This window comes from Lupinus angustifolius, chromosome LG03, assembly GCF_001865875.1.
Source record: "Lupinus angustifolius cultivar Tanjil chromosome LG03, LupAngTanjil_v1.0, whole genome shotgun sequence".
Taxonomy (NCBI): domain Eukaryota; kingdom Viridiplantae; phylum Streptophyta; class Magnoliopsida; order Fabales; family Fabaceae; genus Lupinus; species Lupinus angustifolius.
Window position 1 is genome coordinate 26,992,044 of NC_032011.1, and position 9,260 is coordinate 27,001,303.

The 9,260-nt window shown below is 31.5% G+C and overlaps 2 protein-coding genes across 2 annotated transcripts; both read left to right on the plus strand.

Moving 5' to 3' along the window:
- LOC109342640 (protein FAR1-RELATED SEQUENCE 11-like) lies at positions 1,054-2,449 on the plus strand. The gene is made up of 3 exons (XM_019580585.1): positions 1,054-1,718; positions 1,804-2,247; positions 2,330-2,449. Exons 1-2 carry the CDS (start codon positions 1,164-1,166, stop codon positions 1,921-1,923), a joined length of 675 nt encoding a protein of 224 aa, XP_019436130.1. The 5' UTR covers positions 1,054-1,163; the 3' UTR covers positions 1,924-2,247; positions 2,330-2,449.
- On the plus strand, positions 6,134-8,693 carry LOC109344262 (14-3-3-like protein B). Its single transcript, XM_019582967.1, has 4 exons — positions 6,134-6,701; positions 7,063-7,185; positions 8,210-8,326; positions 8,441-8,693. The coding sequence occupies exons 1-4, from the start codon at positions 6,210-6,212 to the stop codon at positions 8,459-8,461; spliced, it is 753 nt and encodes a 250-aa protein (XP_019438512.1). The 5' UTR covers positions 6,134-6,209; the 3' UTR covers positions 8,462-8,693.

Genomic DNA, 9,260 nt, shown 5'->3' on the forward strand with positions numbered 1-9,260 from the left:
GAAAATATGAAGTTCCTTCCAAATTATCCACCCACTTCCAAGAGCAAGCAGAAGTTGAAAACACGCACCGTTTCAAATGGGCTTCATGCCTTGCTCTTTTCAACCTGGCCCAACAAATCAATTACAAATATTTCTACCCTTAAATTTTCTCTCGAGTGTATTATTATTATGAAGGAACATATTAACAATGTGTACCTAATATTGTGACAAAAATATTCATTCTTATTGCTCAATTAAACAGAAGACACATGTCAATGTTATTTTAGTAAACAACAATTATTAAAATTAAAAAAGTAACAAAATCATTATTTTCTCACCCCCAAACCCTCCAAACCTATCTCATTAGGCAATTTCTTCCTAATGCACTCACAGATATCTCATTGCATCTTTATCTCAATTTATTCAATATTTTTTTCTTCAATCTCCTTCATCTTCATCCATTTCTTGATCTCATGTCCTCTTAGAAAAGAAACATTTCTCTCTGAACACAAGCACTTCCATCCACCGCGAAATAGAGTCGTCACCGCTGTTTCTCTTTCGCTGCTACTACGAAACGGAGTGTCACCACCACTGCCCCAGAACCATCATCGCACCAGACATATAGATTCGTCGTTGTTTTCAACCACACATATCGTCACAGTATACAACCAAAATCACTGCTGCTTTTTGAGGAATCTAGGATTTGTTACTACACCCAAACCCCCAATCTCTCTCAAACCCTCAATCTAATTTCATTGTGAACTTTTTCATAATATAATGACATCAGAAGAAAGTGATGGTTGGCCTATGGAACTTCTCAGAGATTCTGATTCGGTAAGTGGAGAAGATGAAACTCAAGAGCTACAAAATGAACTAGTTGAAAACAATAATGAGTCAGTTCCTTTTAAAGGGCAATTTTCAATTCTGATGAAATTGCTCACAATTTTTACTCTTTATTTGCAAAGAATTTTGGTTTTTCGATTAGACGAGGTCACACCTACAAACACATCAAGAATAATATTGAGGATATTTACAAAAGAGAAATTATTTGACAGCGTGCTGGTACTACTAAACAACAAAAAGTTGTTGAAGTAGAAAGACAAAGGAGACAAAAAAGTTCAAGATGTAAATGTAGTGCAAAGTTGATTATTACTAAAAGAACAATTGGCTTCGAGGAACGTTGAATGGTCACTTATTTTAGTAATTCTCATAACCATGCATTATTGGACAACAAAGAAGTTCGTTTTCTTCCTGCTTATCGTGACATACCTATCAATGATCAAAGTCGCATATTACTACTATCAAAAGTTGGATGTTCAATAAGTATTACAATGTGGGTGCTTGAATTAGAGAAGAGGATAGAGGCGGGCCATCTACCATTTTTAGAAAAAGATATTAGAAATTTTCTTCAATCTCATAGTAATGTTGGTAAAGATAATAATACTTCAGAGGTTCTAAAATTATGCAAAAGTCTAAAAGATAAAGATGATGCATTCCAATATGATTTTACAATAGATGAAAGTAATAAATTGGAACACATTATTTGGGTATTTGGTGATTCTATTCGAGCATATGAAGCTTTTGGAGATGTGGTTGTCTTTGATACTACATATCAAATTAACCATTATGATATGCCCTTTGGACTATGGGTCGGAGTTGATAATCATGGAAATTCAATTTTCTTTGGTTGTGTTCTATTGCGAAATGAGAAGATACCTTCGTTCACGTGGGCCTTAAAGGTAAATTCTTATTATTTGAAGTTGTTTTGTGACATGTTTTAACTTTGATAGTTTAATCATTTTTATATTTTGTGACATTTTTCAGTGTTTTTTGTACTTTGTCAAAGGAAAATATCCACAAACAATTCTCACTGATCAAGACCATGCACTTAAAGAAGTTGTTTCAATGGAATTGCCAAACACAAAGCATGCATTTTGCATATGACCTATTGTGTCAAAGTTCCCAACATGGTTTTCTTTCTCTTTGAGTCCAAAATATGATGACTTCAAATCTGAGTTTTATAGGCTATACAATTTAGAATGTGCAAGTGACTTTGAATGACAATGGAAAACAATGGTTGACAATCTTGACCTAAATAAGGATCAACATATTGACTCGTTGTATTCTCATCGTCAATTTTGGGCTTTGGCTTATTTGAAGGATAACTTTTTTGCTGGAATGACAACAACTGGACGTTCAGAATCTATAAATTCATATATTAAAAAATTATTGGATGTCAAAACGAGTTTGGTGGACTTTGTAAACCAAGTATGAACTTACTTTTGTTCCATGTTCTATGTATATTAGTTTTTACTTAAAGAATTTTCATAATCAAAATGTTTTTCTTTAGGTTGGAGTTGCTGTCAATATTAGAAATCAAGCTGGAGAAGAAGCAAGAATGCGTCAAAAGTATCATAATCCTCATATTATAACTAGTTTCCCCATTGAGGAACATGCTGTAACTATACTCACACCACATGTTTTTCAGTTGCTTCAACATGAGATTGAGTTGTCTTCAAAATATATTCAGCAACTAAAATTGACAATGAGTCTTATGTGGTGCGACATCATACCAAGCTTGATGGAGGTCGTCTGGTAAGATTGATATATGAACAAGAATCAATTAATTGTTCTTGTAAAGAATTTGAGTTTTCTGGGATATTGTGTAGACATACTATTTGGGTGTTGATGAAGAATGATTTTTTTGCCATCCACAAAAATACCTTCCTTCTCGATGGAGAAGAGAAAGTTCATTAATCTCATAATCTAGTCACATAATAAATTGCAATGATAACTTCTCCATTGAGTTTAGGTCTCTAGTACAATACCTAGAAGTTGAAACTTTGAAGACAAAAGATCGAGTTGAAGTAGCTACTAAAGAGTTAGAGAGGGTTATTTATTTGCTACATAATATTTCCAATGTTATTTCTGCAAAATTTGCAGTAGCAATTACTACTCCATTGCTATGTTTTTGTTGGTTCTTTGGTCTTCAATTTGGTGACCAACACTTGAATCATATATTATGAGTGACACTTTCTTGGTTTACAAGTGAGAAATATAATTATACAAGGCATATCATGATCTCCAATCAGGGGTGTAATGTCAAAAATTCAATATCATTCACTATGGTCAAGCCTTTCAATAGATATGCTCACCAATATTACATAAGAGACTCATACTATAGATTTCCAATCTACTTTCTCCACAATAAAGCCAAAGGTGCAGTAGTCATGAATATATTTTACTAATTTGTGTCTACATTGAGATACATGAGATCAATAGTTTGAAAATTTAGTTTTTTGAAAAATTAGTTGATGCATTTTTTGTCAAATTAGAGTTTATTGTCAATAATTTCTTGGCTTTATAATAAATAACAATGAACAACAATGTTACAATAAGAACTTATATTATGAAGTTGCACAAGTATATTTGGTTATCTATAAGGCTTCATAATAACTAACAATGAGCAACAATGTCAAATTAAAGTTTGTTGCACAAGTATGACGATATGTGTGGTTGAAAACAACGACGAATCTACATGTCTGGTGCGACGGTGGTTCTGGGGCAGCGGCGACGACATTCCGTTTCACAGCAGAGCCAAAAGAGAAACTGCGGTGACGACTCTATTTCGCGATGGATGGAAGTGTTTGTGTTCAGAGAGAAATGTTTCTTTTCTAGGAGGACATGAGATTAAGAAATTGATGAAGATGAAGGAGATTGAAGAAGAAAAAATATTAAAGAAATTGAGATAAAGATACAATAAGATATTTGTGAGTGCATTAGGAAGAAATTGCTTAATGAGATAGGTTTGGAGGGTTTGAGGGTGAGAAAATAATGATTTTATTATTTTTTTAATTTTAATAATTGTTGTTTACTAAAATAACCTTGACATGTGTGTTCTTTTTAATTGAGAAATAAAGATATTTTTGTCACAATATTAGGGTATACATTGCTAACATGTTCCTTCATAAATTGAGGTGAGATCATGTTAACAAACCCCTGTACTTATAAACACATCATTAATAAATAAAATATATCCTTATAACATATGTCATCTTCTTGTAAGTAAAAAGATATATCATTTTCCTTAATTTTAACTTGTAATATATGAAAATTATATTTTAAAATTTATTTCACGTCTTTTAATCCATTCACTGGTTATGGTTAGCCAGTAACCATTAGGGATGAGCATGAGCCAGGTTGGGACATGTTAAGGCCTATCTTTATCTGGTCTTAGATGTTGGTCGTGTCATTTTTTTAAACTCTCACTCGAAGCTAGCTAATTTGACCCTAAATATCGACCTAGTCAGCCTTTAAACCCGAACCTTGACCTGATTAAATACAATAATTGCTCATTTTAGATAAAGTATTCTTAATATTGTTTATTATTATGAATATATAATTTGACATATAAAATGATATATGTATATATATTATTAATCATTTATATATGATAAAAAAATTAGAAAATTAATAATACTTTTGACAAAAAGATATCATTACTCTATATATATTTGAATAGATACACCAGTAACAATGTTAAATGTAACACGTTAAGGAGTCATCTCCCTTTGCTGGTTATGTGGAGACATAACAATTAGATAAATGCATTTATGTTTTTTAGTATTATAATTTAATGCTAAATTTTAATTAAGTGATGATTTTAATGTGTTATTTCTATATAAATATGTCTTCGTACAAGTTTTTTTCGATAACATTATAGCATGTAAGTTACGAAATGACAAAGGGCATCACTTATGAAGGTGACACGTGGGACAAGTTACACAACAACATGTGGTTTAGAATAGTTGGCTCATTTCTAATTTCAACTAATCCTCAATTTGTCACTAATTGTGATGAAGATGAGAAGGTCATAAAAGTCCTATCTGTCCAACTCATGGATGGTCACAAATACAGCTCAATCCTACACATTACATACCTTTATTTATATTTTCACATATTATTATATACTCCAAAAATATTATTCTACACCTCACTCAACTTATAAATCTCCCAAAAAACTTATTATAAAAGGTTTAATTATTCAACTTAAAAATAATTCAAATAAATCTCTAAACTGTTTAAAAGTTAAAATAGATTTATCTTTCTTTTTTGAAATTTTTATAATTGTAAATACAAATACAGAAATTATTTATAAAGTTCCCTCAAAAATCATTATAAAAGGTTAATTATTATATACCTTCAAAATACTTCAAATAAGTCTCTAAAATTTAAAAATTCAAATGAATTTCATATATTTCATTTCGAAAAATTAGAATACTTTTTTTTTTTGTTTAGAATACTTATATTATTTCTTGTTTTTATTACAATGTTTAATAATTTAAAGAGAGAGTTGTGACTAATGTATTAATGAATACTTAGGATTATATAGTTTTTTTTAATATGTTAAAAACAAAATGAAAGTGAAAATTACATATTACAAATATACGACCAAATTTAAATAAATAAACAAATCTCAATGTATAATTTCTAGTGCTGCCAATAGTATTTTTCACATTTTTACGTAAGGAACTAATTGATTCTTCCAACAACTGCTGCTTCTAAGAATCGAATCTTCAACAACTGCTGCTTCCAAGAGTCGAATCTTCAACAACCTTGAGATGAAGTACAATGAGATCTTACATCATGAAACCAATTAGTTCTATATGCATCTTTGAATTATAATCATATATTACCATTTTTAATTGAAAAACTATTTAAATTTCCTAATAAACTATATTCTCATACATTAGTATAACCGAATAAAGGGGCGCATATATGCTGTTACACATTTAGTATTATTATATGTAATATGACTTTATGATTTATCAAAAAATTTCTTAAAAATTAAATTATAACTTAAATATATTTTTTTATACAATCACATATGCTGCCATGTGATTGTTTGTTTTCATTCATTAAAATATGATAAGATAGATTTATTATGGAGGGCAACGATTTAAATTTCCATTATATTTTTTACTTTATATATTTTGATTTGCACTTATAATTTTATCATATATTTTATGTATTTTTATTATTTTATACGCGTATCCCCTGAACGTATCGTATCCTGTATTTTGGAAAGAAAAAAATACGTATCGACGTATCAGATACGTATCATACCCGACATAGGTATCACTAATAAACCTCACCCACCATAAAAACACGCAGTCTCTCTTTCAGTCTCTCTTCTCGTCTTTGACAATCCCAATCCCCAAAATCAAAAAATGGTTTCTTCAATCTCAGAAAACCTAACCAACGACCAATACGTTTACCTCGCAAAACTCGCCGAACAAGCCGAACGCTACGAAGAGATGGTTCAATTCATGCAGAAGCTCGTAACCTCTTCCACCTCCGAACTCACCGTTGAAGAACGCAACCTTCTCTCCGTCGCGTACAAGAACGTTATCGGTTCCCTCCGTGCCGCGTGGCGCATCGTATCTTCAATTGAAATGAAGGAAGAGGGTCGCAAGAACGATGAACATGTTGTGCTTGTTAAGGATTATAGATCTAAGGTGGAGAATGAGCTTTCTAATGTTTGTGATAGTATTCTTAAGCTTCTTGATGATAATCTTATTCCTTCTGCGACTTTGAGTGAGTCGCAAGTGTTTTATTTGAAGATGAAGGGTGATTATCATCGTTATTTAGCTGAGTTTAAGATTGGGCATGAGAAAAAATCTGCTGCTGAAGAAACCTTTTTTTCTTATAAGGCTGCACAGGTTCTCTTTTACTCATAATTGCTTTAAATTTTCAATTTTTTACTTGTTTAGATTGGGATTTAAGTTCTGTTTGTTTAGCCTTGGAAAAAATTGATTTTGAAAATGTGATTTACTTTTAATTGATGTTTATAGAAGTTAGATGGATTTGGTTAAATTTAAATATATAAAAAAAATCAATTTTTACTTGAGAAGACCTGCTTCTCAAAATAATCAACAAATCTAATTATTTTGATATGCTGCTTATTCAAAAAAATGTTACCTGAACATAAGTCATGTCTTGTAAAAAATATTAAATTAGTTAAGAAATTAGACAAAATTTTAATGTTCTGATTTTGGGTTGTTTTTAATTTTTTTCCCATAGGATATTGCTCAAGTTAATCTTCCACCCACACATCCAATTAGATTGGGTTTGGCTCTGAACTTCTCTGTGTTCTACTATGAAATTCTCAACCAGTCTGATAAGGCATGTGGGATGGCTAAACAGGTATGCATGGTTTATGAATTTCAATTGGAGAGATAATCTGGCTTGTGTTATTTGATTTGAGCTGTAGAAGTTTGTCAAGTTTTGTTCTGCTATAATCTGTCCAGAATTGCATGATTTATTGATATATGAATTTCAAATCTGATTTATTGTAATGGCATGATTTGTACTTGCGCCGAGAATGATTTATTGGAATCTTATAAAAGTAAGAGGCCCTGGTTCTGTTTGAGTTGGGTATATGGTCCTGTACCTAAGGAGAAGATTGTTGAAAACTAGGAATTTTGTTAATTTCTCTAGTTTGGTTTGCTTTAGAATCTGTTTTCTCCAAATATTGTGAAGTTTTAAGGATCCAGTGTAACATAACTTTTATTCCACTCTGACCACAAACAGAAATAAGGTTAACATGGATAGTAGTTCTTACTTATGTGTGTGTACCCATGATAGTTGGGCCAATGAATTACAATAACATAGAAGTTTGACTTTCACATTCGGGTTGTTTGCAGTTTCACAGGTGAGGCTAAGGTTATTCTGAGGGAACTTATAGTTTCTGAAAGTGATTGTGTTCAGTGTGAATTATGGTACTACATTGAATGAATTTGTACTAGTACCGAGTATTTTTAACATGAAGCTTGGTAATTTTTTCACTTCAATTGGACTATTGACAAAAGGGGAAGTTGCATACAGAAGCAAGTTAACAAAAATACTTTCGCTTTGTTTCAACAGAACTATTTTTTAGAAATAAAATGTTACTATTTATTTACAATGATGTTATTATGCTTTCCCTGTACCAAACTCCCGAAACTTTAACTCAAAAATTAAAAATTCCCCCCACAAAAGAAGTATACTTCAATTTGTCTATAAATTAAAACCAGTCATATCTTGCTGCAACCCTCATATAAGTCACATGATTCCATGTTTTCTTGTGTTCCATTCATGCTTGGCTTCTATTTTACCGAGTACTGCCGTAGGAGCATAGTCTTATTGATCCTAAAAATTTACTGAACCTTAGTCTTTCCAATTTTTAAAGGCTTTTGAGGAAGCAATTGCTGAGCTGGACACCCTGGGAGAAGAATCCTACAAAGACAGCACTCTCATAATGCAACTTTTGAGAGACAACCTCACTCTTTGGACTTCTGATGTTCAGGTAAATATTACTATAACCGAACCCCACACCCATTATAGAATATTCTTCTGTAAAAACAGTTTGATCAATCTCTATTTCCTAATGCTAAGTTAAGCTATATTTGATTCCCTGCAGGACCAACTAGATGAGCCTTGATATTGATTTGAGGGGTCATATTCTTCCTCTGAAGGAGGTGGGCTTTGAATGTCATTTCTTTGTGCTGATTAAGAATTGCCCTAGTTTATATAAGATTATTGACAATCTGTGATTATAATGTTTTGTGAACAGAAGAAGACCAAACCAAGTTTTTTATTGTGTTATGTGATTTGGAATGGATTTTGTATAATGTGAGATCCAATCAATTATATTTGGTGCATTATTATTCTCACATGGAAGTAGCATCATTCATATATCAATTGTGATGATAGTGCATGATGCTGACATATATATATAACTTTTTCCAATATAAATATCTAATTTGTTTGTTACATATCAAACACCAATTTCTGAAAGTGTCCAAAAAAACACTAGATTTGTAGGACTGGCTTTTCAATACAATTTGGCCCAATGTTGAAGGTACCAATATTTTTTTGTTCTACTAATTGAAAGATATTTCCCTTCTCAATCTGTCAAAAGATCTGTGTTGAAGTAGTGAGTATATGATATACTTACATGAGTTAATAAAGAAGCAGTCCTATACATGCTGATGCTGCACTTTACTCCTCTAGTGATAGCAATAATATACTAAACAATAACTTTACCGTTCACTGTTGTGCTCGTGCGTGCGGCCGGAAGGTTTCTCAAACATGCAAATTTCACACCATGTTTCAACTTTTGTCAGCAAATCCAAATGAGTAAAATTATACTCATTTTAGTTTTGTTGGTTGTTTTTTTGTTGGTACCAGCATTTGAACATGGGTCTGATTGATATAATTTCAAAGCATCAAAGAGACCC